At 38.5% G+C, this 12,366-nt stretch overlaps 2 protein-coding genes across 6 annotated transcripts; both read right to left on the minus strand.

Annotated features, from left to right (window-relative positions):
* Positions 1 to 1,222: 1,222 nt before the first annotated feature.
* LOC131252714 (DNA topoisomerase 2-like) lies at positions 1,223 to 4,333 on the minus strand. Of its 5 annotated transcripts, none has more exons than XM_058253387.1 (4): positions 4,164 to 4,333; positions 4,034 to 4,080; positions 1,616 to 1,665; positions 1,223 to 1,535 (listed from the first exon to the last, which is right to left on the minus strand). In XM_058253387.1, exons 2-4 carry the CDS (start codon positions 4,041 to 4,043, stop codon positions 1,248 to 1,250), a joined length of 348 nt encoding a protein of 115 aa, XP_058109370.1. In that variant the 5' UTR covers positions 4,044 to 4,080; positions 4,164 to 4,333; the 3' UTR covers positions 1,223 to 1,247. The 5 variants fall into 5 exon arrangements, 3 of the variants coding, with proteins under 3 accessions (XP_058109370.1, XP_058109369.1, XP_058109371.1); XM_058253386.1 differs by having other exon boundaries at positions 4,152 to 4,333; XR_009174658.1 differs by lacking the exons at positions 1,223 to 1,535; positions 1,616 to 1,665 and adding exons at positions 1,675 to 1,879; positions 2,656 to 2,778.
* Positions 4,334 to 5,268: 935 nt separating this feature from the next.
* Positions 5,269 to 6,854, minus strand: LOC131253803 (26S proteasome non-ATPase regulatory subunit 4 homolog). The gene is made up of 4 exons (XM_058254941.1): positions 6,451 to 6,854; positions 6,243 to 6,347; positions 6,074 to 6,145; positions 5,269 to 5,454 (listed from the first exon to the last, which is right to left on the minus strand). The coding sequence occupies exons 1-4, from the start codon at positions 6,592 to 6,594 to the stop codon at positions 5,269 to 5,271; spliced, it is 507 nt and encodes a 168-aa protein (XP_058110924.1). The 5' UTR covers positions 6,595 to 6,854.
* Positions 6,855 to 12,366: the final 5,512 nt, after the last annotated feature.

A 12,366-nucleotide genomic window follows, 5' to 3' on the forward strand; every position in this document is an offset into this window, starting at 1 on the left:
ACCCTCATCCTCATCCAAAGAAGGATGGCTGAGCCGAGCTCTAATCCTCGTGCTCAGCTTCATTCAGCGGACTCCGACCTCAGTGATCTACTGACAAGCTCCGACTACTAGTACTCGGTCTCAGGTCTACACAGCCTAAGGCCGAGCTCGGATGACGACACTCCGTATGCCGAGGCCGAGCCCAGGTGAGGGTACTCCGTGTGCCGAGTTTGGAGACTAACCTAAATACGGACGTGACCGAAGATCTCGCCCAAGGATACGTGCCCTTAAGACATGATATGTCGCACGACTCAAAGACTACGGATAATATTTTCACGATCACAATATGTTGCTGATTGAGCAAATTGTCAAGATTAACAGACGTAGATCATTCAACCCACAGGTATAAATATCAGGGGACCTCTTTGCTACAGGTACGCAAGATCTCACACCCTCTTTCTACTTTCGACTTAGACCCAGATTCCCTAGCCTGACTTAGGCATCGGAGGGTCCCCCAGCTGAGCTAGGGTCTCCTTTGCTCACCTCTTTGTGCAAGACCAGGGCTCGTTCGAGGTTTGTAGCATTGAGTGGAGGGTGGTCCAGATTTTAACCTCAACAAAATCTGTCCTCTTCTTACGGTAGCTAAAAGTCTATGGCTACGGTTAAAATCCGTAGCACGACCGTAGCCATTGGTACCGTAGCCATAGGTCTAAAAGCTATGGCTACGGATATAATCCGTAGCTATAGAGATAATAGATACGGATTAAAGCCGTAGCCGTTGCTTCTATAATGGTCAAGGATTTACGACTACGGATTATATCTGTAGCCAAAAGTTGGGCAAGAACCGTAGCATTAGGCTGAAATTAGCAACAGCTACAGTTTTCAGATACAATGCTACGGTTAATAGCCGTAGCTAATGAATGTATATATACGGATTAAATCCGTAGCAATATTATTCGTAGTTTAAAATTACATACAGCTAGGGATTTTATCTGTAGCGAAAAGTAGAATGAGAACCGTAGCAAAAAGCTAATTTTAGCAAGAGCTACGGTTTCAACAAAGGGCTACGGTGAAAACAAAGGGCTACGGTGAATAGCCGTAGCTAATGCTTGTTGTTAATAGAAATTTTAATTAGTAATGGCAGCTCTTACCATTGTAGTACACCCTGATAAATCATTCATTCATTCAATCAAACACAATCATTCATTTTCATTCACAAAAGTACAATGCCAACATAATAATAGTTATATGTCTATTTAAAGTTCTCATTAACAACAAGATCCAATCGGCATCGACAGTAAATACTCATAATCACTTGCTCTTACAACTATTCCCACCTCCGGTGTCTCTTCATTTTCTTCTGTTTCCATTGCCTCGCTGGTATCAATGCCTTTGGTTTTAAGGAACGGTGTGAAACCCTTCTGCTGCAACTCGAGGACCAGATCTGCTCTCTTCCTGTTACTTACAATAATCTCTCCTTCTACCACCCCAATGATGAATCTGACTTTGTTAGACAATCTCAACAGCTTTATTTCAAGATTATCCAACATTACTTTCTGCATGAAAGTAGCAAGTCAATACTACCATCTTCTCAATTACCAAAAAGAAAAAATGGGGGGCCTAAATCAAAGCTCACCTTTCTCTTTATATAGAACTCAAGTCTTAAATGAAAGAATTCTTCAAGAACTGCAAGAAAATAAGGCACGGTGATGAGAAAGCATATATAGATTTAAGAAATTCATAGCAAGTACATAGAATAAGCAAACTTACTTTGTTCGGGACTGTCATATTTCTTGATGACACCCCTCACGTCGAATGAGCATATCAATGATCTTACCGAGACTGAACATGATGAGCATATCAATGATCTTACCGAGACCGAACATGGCCATCCCAAGACCTGCATTCGACAAGATTGTGACAAAATTTTTCATGATTTGAGGCTTCTTAACACCCCATCTACAGTAAGAAAGATGTTAGAAGAAAATCAGATTCACATGGAAAGAGCAACACATCTAAAATTCAAATCTCTATCAGAAAAAAAAAAACTATAATTCCAAATACCTACTTCCAGTTCATGAAGAAAGACTAAAGATCACATCAAAATCTATCGCTCTCCCTGAGGACCTAAAATTCCAAACTCTCAACCTCAAATTCAAGAAAAAAGAGCAAAAGAACAAAGCTAAATTCAAATATCTCTCTGAAAATCTGCAAAAACCTTCACCAACTATTCTATACAACAGCAACTGTTCAACTAAACCCTTCATACCCCAACAACTGTTCCACACACTTCAAAAATCTGCTACCATTGTTCTGTATAACAACAACATTAAGATATATTTAAACAACAACAGTGAGTGAAGGGCCAGTGAATAATCATACATTTTGAACTGTGTTTGGACAGAGATGGTAAAAAAGATTATTTTCTGTTGATCTGAAGAGGCCAATGAATAATCAGATATGATGCATCATGTGTTGATGAATCTGTAGCTCCATTTTGCAGTCTTGGATTAGCATGCAAAGATGATGCTTGCAACCTTCTCAGTTCCTCAGAAAGTTGGTGGGAGATGAGCTAGCCAGAATGGGCTTGAAGGACCTGTAAAATATTTATGTGCATAATAGTTCTCTATGACGTTGTGTATAGGTAATAGAAAAGGAAATTTTGGAAGCAAAAACCTTCAAAAAAGTAGAACTTGTCTCTAGATAAAGATTCATGACAAAGCTGGAATGTTGGAAAGGATTGGCAGATGCATCATTTGTTGCTGCAGAAGGTATTTCTTTTAAGAACTTGAGGCAATCCTGGGAAAAAAGAAAGAAAGACATGTCCATGAGTGGACTCTAAACATTTTCATGTTCAAGAAGCTTTAAGAGAAAAAAAATGCAGCATATATTGAGGACAAGTTCATTCATACAATGGCAATGAAATAAAGCATGTGAATCACCTCGAAAAAGTATCCTTGTATGTGCTCAGAATTTCGTTCAACCATTGCTCCAAATTTATGTGTTCCTTACGAGAACACATGAAACAGATAAAATGTTCTACGATTGAAAATTTCTTGGGGGGCACAAAAGTTTTGAATCAAGCTTATATTTTTGTTTAAATGGACCACACCACATGAAACAGATAAAATGTACTACGGTTGAAAATTTCTTAGGGGGCACAGAAGTTTTGGATCAAGCTTATATTCTTGTTTTCCATTCATCCATGTCTGTATGATCTTATGAACAGGTTGGATGACAAATAAACATCACTGTGGGGTCTAGCAATCCAATTTCCTTAAAATGTCATGTCCACATTCAATTGGAAAAGTCAAACTGCATGTGCAAGATTTTCCAGAGGTGAACTTTGGGAACAAATTCATGATGGCGTCACCAGTGAATGGTCAGGTCACAGAAATGTGAAGGCCAATGGCACCATTGCTAGCAAAACCAAAAACACCTTTTTGTTCGGCCAAACATCATCTCTATCCTTGTAAATTCATCAGAAATTGGGTCAAGTAAAAAGAATTGATGTATTTTTTAAACAGTTAAGATTTATCCTTCAAACTTCATCAGGTTTGAGAAATCAAGTTCTGTTTACAACTATTCTCATCTGAGGAAAACATTAAGATTCATGCATTCCGTGTGAAAGCTGACCCCAAATGGCTGGGACAAGGCTACTATTATGATGACAACATGCCTTTACAGTATATCCTTCTCTTCTGATCGATAAGCTAAAGCAGAAACATTTCAATGCAATATCACAATGTCGCAGAGTCAGATCCATTTATCTGCTGCTACTGGGGCCAACTAAGAGTCTGCACTAAGACAGTGACAAGAAAGGAATGCTAATAATAGTTCATTTATGACCAGAAGACGCTTGTTTTTTGTCCAGTTATGATAGAATTTCATTGTTAGGAAATGAATGAATGACCAGCCAAGTTTTCAAAGAAATCAAAGTTAGATTATGCTGCATTTGGACTAAAATACCCAAGAAAAATTTATCAACAGATAGCTAATCCCATGATATACTACATAAGAAAAGCGTTCAAGAAACGAGGGAATGGAGACTTACTGCAATACATCGACAACACGACCACGGTCCATTAAGAACTCCCGTAGCTGCAACAGAGCATCAAGACGATCAGACAATGCTATGAATTATATTAGTCTTTGTTGCTCGTAGCTGTCACCTTTATCATTACCTTCGCATTCTCCTCTGCTTCCTGCTGAAGTTTCTTTGACTCTTGGACCACCCTTTCCATGATGAGTTCTTGTTCAGCAAAAGAAAAAAGAAAAAGATTCCTCCTTTTCACGCTTCTCCTGTTTAGCCGCTACCCTTTCTGCCTCTGCAGCAGCCAGTTGGGCTTGGAGATCTCGGCACATCTGGTATAAAATGCAAGATAAGGTTAGAGAAGAGGTGAGGTCTGAAAATATTAATATCTTTCTATCAAAACAGTGGGTGGCATTTGAAACAATTGATACTATCAAACATAATAATTGCTAAAATTAAATATATTATTTAAAACATTTGCTGTCTAACCTGAAAGCCATCATTAGTGACAGATTCGTTTTGTTGCAAATATATATAAGCCATCATTAGTGACAAGTTCTCAATCAGGTAGCTACACATTCCATAGAATTTCAAGTTTAAAGGCTATGACAGATTACAAACACTGATGAAGAGATTGGTGCCATGTCTTTTTCTTTTCTTTTCTTTTTTGTTTTTTGCCATTTTTGGTTTCATGAAAAACAGAACCCAGATTCAGATAGCAATGAACTGAACACAACATTATTCATGCAGTGCTCATACCAGGATCATGATATGATGATACCAATGCCAATCACTATTCAAATTCACTGTTCAAACTAGATTAATGTTCAAATTCACTGTGCAAAACCTCAGAATTTGATGGCGTGTTTGCATGGTCCGTGTCAAAGAATTCGATGACAGGCATGCATCCATTTTAAACCAGTGCTTTGGAAATAAATAACCTACAATAGGTGGTTGTTTGATTAATTCAAACTAGGAGGAATTTACCAAGGCCTCTAATTGAATGCACAAATAACCTCCCTAACTGCTGCTGCTGCTGCCACCATCAAAGTCCCAAACAAGAACAGCTTGCATATCAGTGAGCTTCACATCAAGTCATCATAATTTGGAAACATTGAAACTGTTTAAATCAAATTCATTCATGGTTGAAAAGAGACGTCTACTTCTCACAAACTTTCCTAGGAGCCTTCTGTATGTATATCACAAACCTGACCTTTGGAGAGCATGTGGAGGCATGGACAGCTTACAGAGCACCATCACTTTTCATCCTCGTTTGGTGGCTTATCTTCATCTTTCTTTTGCTCTGTTTGACCTTGGAGAGATGCCAACAAATCCTTAACTGAAGGATCATTAGGGTTAACTCCAGGAAGCGAAGCAAGAATAGATGACAAGAAAGATTGGTCTCCAAGCACCTTGCTCATGTCATTCTGGCTCTGACATATCTGTATCTCCCACAAACACATCACCAGATTGACTAGATATAGGATCATCCATTGACATTGCTAGGGCTTGCTCAAGCAAGGCAGTCTCATCCTCTGTGAGATCAGCTCTTTTAACACCCTGCCAATACAATTCATATAAGAATTCAATCGATTTCTATGTTAAGAAAACAAAAAAAAAATCCTGACAGATGGCTCACAGCTGATCTCTACTGCCGCCTGGAGCATGCAAAAAGAAAAAAGAAAAAGAAGATGAATATGCTAAATGGGTAGTAGTCAAAATTGTCATTTCGTTTCATTTAGGTGGGAAGCAGGCCCTTAATTTCAATCAAATTCAAAAAAGCATTCACTTTGACAAAAAACCAGTAACAAGCACGCTGCTAGAGGGGAAAAGGCCGAAACTGCAAATTCAGATGATTTTGAGTCTGAATTAAAATACATGATATGCAATGCCAACCTCATTCAAATTAGAATAATGATACCTGATTCAAGATTGTTTTTTTCCATTTTTCTTTGTTTCCTTTAGTTCAATTCAACTGAGCATGCCTTGCATCCAAACACGCCTTACGTTTAATATAACAACCCATCACCTAAGACGAGAATTTTAAAACTTTATTAGTACCTGTGTAAGGGCATCGTCAACGCCGGTCATCTTAGAAGCAGGATTGCTACTATAAAGCTCATCTAGTTTTTGCTGTGACAAAATTAATACAAATAAACGTAAAATAATTTAAAGTTATATAATGACATTTCATAATGGTACTAGTTAGTGGTAAGAGGGGTGCACTTACAACAAGGTCAGGATACTGGACGACTTTGTCCTTGCTCGTATGGGCTCTTAAGTAGACATCACCTCTACCTATCTCGGCATCAGAGGTAAGATTCCTCTCCATCGCCTTTGGCACATAACATATCGTTCAAATACACATCATTAATAGAGTTAATTAGATCAAAATTAAATTTAATTTTAAACTATAATACCTATCTTTATATACATACCATCTGATGGCGAGTAACAGCCATGCTGCGCCTCCCAAGACACGCAGGTCCTTTTAGCTTTGCCCGATTGACTTTATTCCTTGCACTTACTCTCTTGAATTGCTCGGTGTTGTGTTGATCCACAAAGATCCTCCAATCCTCCATAGGGACACCTGGGGGGGCAGGACTATCTCTAACAACTATAGGATCATTGTTTTTTATATATTGTTTAGTCAACCTTTTCTTATAATTTCTCCATGTTTCATTGATGCGTTGTGTTATGTACCAAACACCTGCATCCCAACTTTGACCCTCAAACTCATAAAACAGTGACAATGTTTCTATGACCTTTTGAATGTGTGCATAAGGCACCTGGCGAAAGTCCTCGTATATGATCGGGATATGAGCACGAGCTAGGACACCGATATGTGATGCAAAGTCTTTATGATTGAGACTGTCCTCATTCGGTTGCCCGAATTCATTCGTCTTAAGGACTTTTTTCCTATTAGGTTGCACATGTAAAGAAGCACCCTTAGTAGGGCCTCTCTTTCTAGATGAAGAAGAAGCTGGCACATCTACATAAAAAAGAATAATAATTATATATAAACATCGTTGATTATCGCCAATATATAAGAAAAATGAAATCTACATATCTAATTAATGAGAACTATCTTATTATCTTTGGTGTTGCTCGCATTTGCACCCAATGCCTCTGGCTATGAGTCCATGTGCTTATTTATATGCTAATAGAAAAAAAAACCCTAATGATTAAGAAACAATTTAGATAACAGTTACAGCACAAACAATTCACTATATTATCCATACCTTCATTATATTTCCTTTGATATATATCATTTTGTTACATGGATTAAAAATACAAAGAATTCAATAGATTCTCCTTGATCGCTTTCTTTTCTTTGTTTTCTTAACTACAACGCTGACTTCTTCAGGTTCATTGAATATCAACTCATCGGCATTTGCTAAGGTGGTGAGATCAGGTCCTGCATCAGCATCAGTTACAACCTTCAATCGTTCTGATAGAAGGCATGTCTCCTCTTTGACAAAAATCTTTTTTGGAACCTCCAAGACCACGTGCCATTCAGGATTTTTATGATCTTTGGAGTAGAAAACTTGTACGGCATGCTCCGCGAGGATGAACGGCTCGTCACCTTGTCTGAACTATAAAGACTAGATAAATTTACTAATCTCAGATTCGCTTCAACATCAACAGCAACACCATGATGTGTCACCTTCACCCAATCACACTTAAATAGGATGGGCTTATACCCTGTACGGTACTCCAATTGGATAATTCTATGAAGGACTCCATAGTAAGGTTGATTTTCATCCACTGTATTTATATCCTTAGCACTAGATCGGAAAGTGGTCATACCCTCTGTCATAACCCCACTATTTTGGTTCGTTTTATTCTCCTCATATTCCTTAGTGACAAAAAGGAAACCATTAATACAATACTTATTGTATTGCGTAGCAAAAGCTAGAGGTCCTCTCACTATATCTTTGAATTCTTCTTCGTTAGATTCGTTGAACTCTATTTGTCTCTTCAACCAAGGTATGAATTCATCCTTGCTAGGCACCTTGTTAGTCCTCCTGTAGCATCGTTGCAAGAAATCTTTGTACTTCCTGTGGGTTATTCGATACCAATGTTATATTGAAATTGCATAAAGTAAAGAAGATATATATGAGCTAAAAGTACATACCCTTCCCACGCATCATAGCTGGGATGACTCTTCATGACCCAAGTACGAGCTTGTTCATATTCGATACCCATTAGGATAACACTTTGACTCGAACCTACTGGACCAACATTGTCATCATTAGAATCATCGTCAATAATTTCTTGTAACTTTTGTGGTTTTGGAATGACTCCATCAAAACGTTTTTCCAGCTTTTCCAAGAGGCTTGTTTTATGTTTTCCTCTGTATTGGTTGCAGTATATAACCGTCTCCTCTTGGATGTATTGTTCTGCAATGCAACCCTCAGGTCGCGTCTTGTTACGGACATAAGCCTTGAATATCTTCATGAACCTGACAAAAATAATGATACATTACATATACATGCATCTTTAGACGTTTCACCTATTTACTCTTACTAAGTTCATAGCGTACCTTTCGAATGGATACATCCATCGATAGTATACAGGACCACATATGCGAGCCTCGTAGGCCAAGTGGATGGTAAGATGCATCATCATGACAAATATCGATGGAGGGCATATAATCTCAAGCTGACATAACGTCCTAGCCATGCCCCTCTCGAGAGTAATGAGCGTTTGAAGGTTTAAGGTTGACGAGCACAAGGCATTAAAGAAGGTACAAAAGCTTATAGTTATAGGATGAATGACCTTCTTATCCTTGAATGCATGCTGGATAAGAATTGAAAGTAGATGTTGTATCAACACATGATAAGAATGAGACTTCATTCCCTTTAAATCCATGCAATCTTCCGTTACAATGGTCTTCCAGTTCACACTAAAACCAATAGGAACACGCAGATTATGTAAAGTCTGAATGAAAAGCTTTTTCTCTTCTTTTCTTAGACAGAAAGGACCTTGTTTCTGAATCGTCTTGTCATTGCTCTTTTTCAGCCATAGACGCTTCTTAATTCCCAACCGTTTCAGGTCCCTGTGCGCATTAACATCATCCTTGGTTTTGTTAGGCGTGTTCAACATCAAAGCGACAAGGATTTCACATATATTTTTCTCGACATGCATAACATCAAGGTTGTGACACACGGGAATATCTTTCTAATACTCCAGATCAAATAATATAGACTATTTGAAGAACCACGGTGATTCAACGTCATCGGTTAGCTCTTGTTGGCCTCCATCAATACCCCTTCTATTCTTCTTCCCAGACTTCCCCCACCGCATATTAAGGTTCGCAGTTTGTCTTTCGACCTCAATCCCATCCAGACGGATCGGTTGTCATCGTATCTCCACTTTCTTATTGTAAGTGCCAGCACTTGTGTCCTTTCTAGCCTGGTCCAACATTGGCAACCACCGTCTATGGCCCATATAAACATGTTTCTTTCCATACTTGAGTCGCAAGGAATCTGTGTTGGGACCACATACAGGACAACCATATTTACCCTTGGTTCTACAACTGGAAACGTTGCCATATGCTGGAAAGTCATGGATTGTCCAGAGCAGAACTGCACGCATATTGAATTTGTTTTTATGGTATGCGTCGAACGTCATGACCCCTTTCTGCCATAAGTCTTGAAGTTCATCAATCAATGGTTGTAAGTAAACGTCAATATCCTTTCCCGGTTGTCGCGGTCCCTCAATGAGCAAAGTCAATATAGTAAATTGAGGTTTCATACAAAGCTTTGGTGGAAGGTTGTACGTCACACACATAACGGGCCATGAACTATATGAAGCGCTGTAAGTGTCGTATGGGTTAAACCCATCTGTAGCCAAATGCAATCGAACATTACGAGACTCAGCTGAAAAATCCGTATACTTGTCATCGAGATTCCTCCATGCAATAGAATCAGCTGGATGCTCCATCTTTTCATGTTGCAATTTCCTGGTTGAGTGCCAGGACATTTCTTTCACCAACCATGGCACACTGAACATTCTTTGTAGCCTTGGAGTTAATGGAAAATACCTTAACACCTTGTCAGGTACTTGAAATTGTTTTCTATCATCATCCATTTTTGTCTTGAACCTAGAAGCGTTACAAGTTAGATAACTAGTTTTCATCTCATGCTCTCTCCAGTACAAGATGCAGTCATTTGGACAAGCATGGATCTTCACATAATCAAGACCCAACTTTGTAATAATCTTCTTCGCTTGGTAGGTATTAGTTGGGGCCTTATTACCAGAAGGCAACACCTTCTTTAGTAGTTGAAGGAGCTCTGTAAAGCTTTTTTCACTCCATCCATGGTTCACCTTTAATTTAAAAAGTTGTACAATGAAAGTCAGCATGGTGAAATCTTCTGCCCCAGGGTATAGCTCAGTCATTGCTTCTTGTAGATTTGCTTCAAAATCATTACTTTCATTTTCCCTAAATTTACCTTCGACTACAGGGGTCACGTTCGGCTCATCCTGGACAACTTTATCTAGGTTATTACCACCGAGTTCTTGAATGATCATGTTGTGAACGTCATTTAAGTTTGGGACACTATGGCATTGTTGGGAACTTGATGCACGCTCAGTGCACTCAGGTGATACATGCTCACCATGCATGTTCCAAACCCTATATCTTGGATCGAATCCATTTTTCATTAGATGTATTTCCAAATCATCATAAGAAATCGGTAAACGTGCACATCTGCAAGTGGTGCATGGACAAAAAATGGTTTCTCTACCAGGAAGGTGATCTCGCGCAAACTTTAAAAAACTTCTCATTCCAGAAATAAAACATGGGTCCGGAAAACTTAGTGTTATCCACTCCCTATCCATTACAGGCGAAACCCGATTAACCAAAGGGTCCTTTTTGAACCTGCACCTTACCAAAAAAATAATTAATAAGTATTTTTCACTCGTTCACGAATATATTTCTAAATACATGCATCTATGATCTTGATTTGAAATCAACTAAAACACCAAAGAGTTTTGAAGTACTTAGCTAAAATGCAACAAGAGGTAGTTCCCTGTTCAAGCTATCTATTCTAATTGTGTAACTACTATATTGACGTAGCAAAGTTCTTTGAGTTGAATATATGTGATTTAATTACCAGAAATGAAAGAAAGCAGGAATTGCAACAAGAGGTAGTGGAACCATGAGTGGTTGAAGTGGGCCAGCACCTTAAAAGTAGGGATTCATGCGGCTACTATAAATTTATGGCATTCCTTTTGAGTTGAAAGAAAGCAATCAATTGCAGGTTATTGGATTAATCAGGGGAGTCGCTATTAACACCTACTCCAATTGATTTAGCTGCACCCTATTTTCAATTTTAGGTCTTGAAATATTACCACAAATGTACTCTTTAGAATGCCCAAAATGGAAAATGGAGGGTAAGCAAATCAATCAGGTTGGGTGTTGACATCAATACCCTTTACTAATATTCCAGCATCATCAAACAAAATAGTAGTCTGTTGTGAGTATCAAACAACAATATACCCTGAAAGTATATTCCATCAATGGATAGAGAGAGAATACAATCAAACTGAAAATATACTACTCCACAAAATCACATCTCATTGACATTTAACAACCAACTCCCCTGCATGTTTTAACAACCAACTCCACAAAAATTTCATATTCATTGAAATCAAGTGATTGAAAACATTGATCTAGTAATTGAAATAAAGAGAAATGCTATATAGAACACTTCATATGAGTTCTAGTAATTGAAATCATTGATCTGGTGTGCCACCCCATGAGTGTATATAGGCAAAAAATTCAGAAAACCCATCTGTACAATTAAGATTCAGAAACAAAGGCTCCACAAGCAACAGGTAATCATACAAAGAACTTTCTATCCTTGTATGGCATTTGCTATGATTGAGGTTTGATTTTTTAACCCATCCCACTTTGAAATCCCACCATTGGATTTCTGATCATCCCATGACCACTCCCTAGGCTCTGTCTTCAACAGCCCGTCAACTAATGCTTCTTGTTTGAGTGAACAGTTCCTTTCTCATGCCATTGGTTGGATGACTACTACAGTCCAATGACTTATTGTAGCATTTCTCAACATCATCCAAGCCTTATCATCCAATAATTTGGGATGAGGCTTGATTTGCAATGAATCAAGGTGATAGAGATCAAGAGAGACAGAGAAAAGGGGCCGGAGATCGAGAGAGAGAAGAACGCATACCAAAATCCTCTCTGACGATGCAATCTAAGGAATGTCGATGATGATTTTTCTGTTTCGAACAATGGTGCAGGAGATCAAGAGAGACAGAGAAAAGAGAAGTGGGAGATTGAGAGTGAGAGAGAAAGGGACGGACGTGAGAGTGAGTGA

The sequence above is a fragment of the Magnolia sinica genome, chromosome 8 (genome assembly GCF_029962835.1).
Source record: "Magnolia sinica isolate HGM2019 chromosome 8, MsV1, whole genome shotgun sequence".
Taxonomy (NCBI): Eukaryota; Viridiplantae; Streptophyta; class Magnoliopsida; order Magnoliales; family Magnoliaceae; genus Magnolia; species Magnolia sinica.

What these genes read in the sequence shown, in the direction of transcription:
- LOC131252714 (XM_058253387.1), bottom strand. An exon ending in AGTTCTATATAAAGAGAAAG is followed by an intron (nt 1,536 to 1,615) that starts GTGAGCTTTGAT and finishes ACTTTCATGCAG; the next exon opens with AAAGTAATGTTGGATAATCT.
- LOC131253803 (XM_058254941.1), bottom strand. Translation starts at nt 6,594, where the DNA reads ATGGAGGATTGGAGGATCTTTGTGGATCAACACAACACCGAGCAATTC. An exon ending in TCCAGTATCCTGACCTTGTT is followed by an intron (nt 6,146 to 6,242) that starts GTAAGTGCACCC and finishes ATTTTGTCACAG; the next exon opens with CAAAAACTAGATGAGCTTTA. An exon ending in TTGACGATGCCCTTACACAG is followed by an intron (nt 5,455 to 6,073) that starts GTACTAATAAAG and finishes TGGGAGATACAG; the next exon opens with ATATGTCAGAGCCAGAATGA.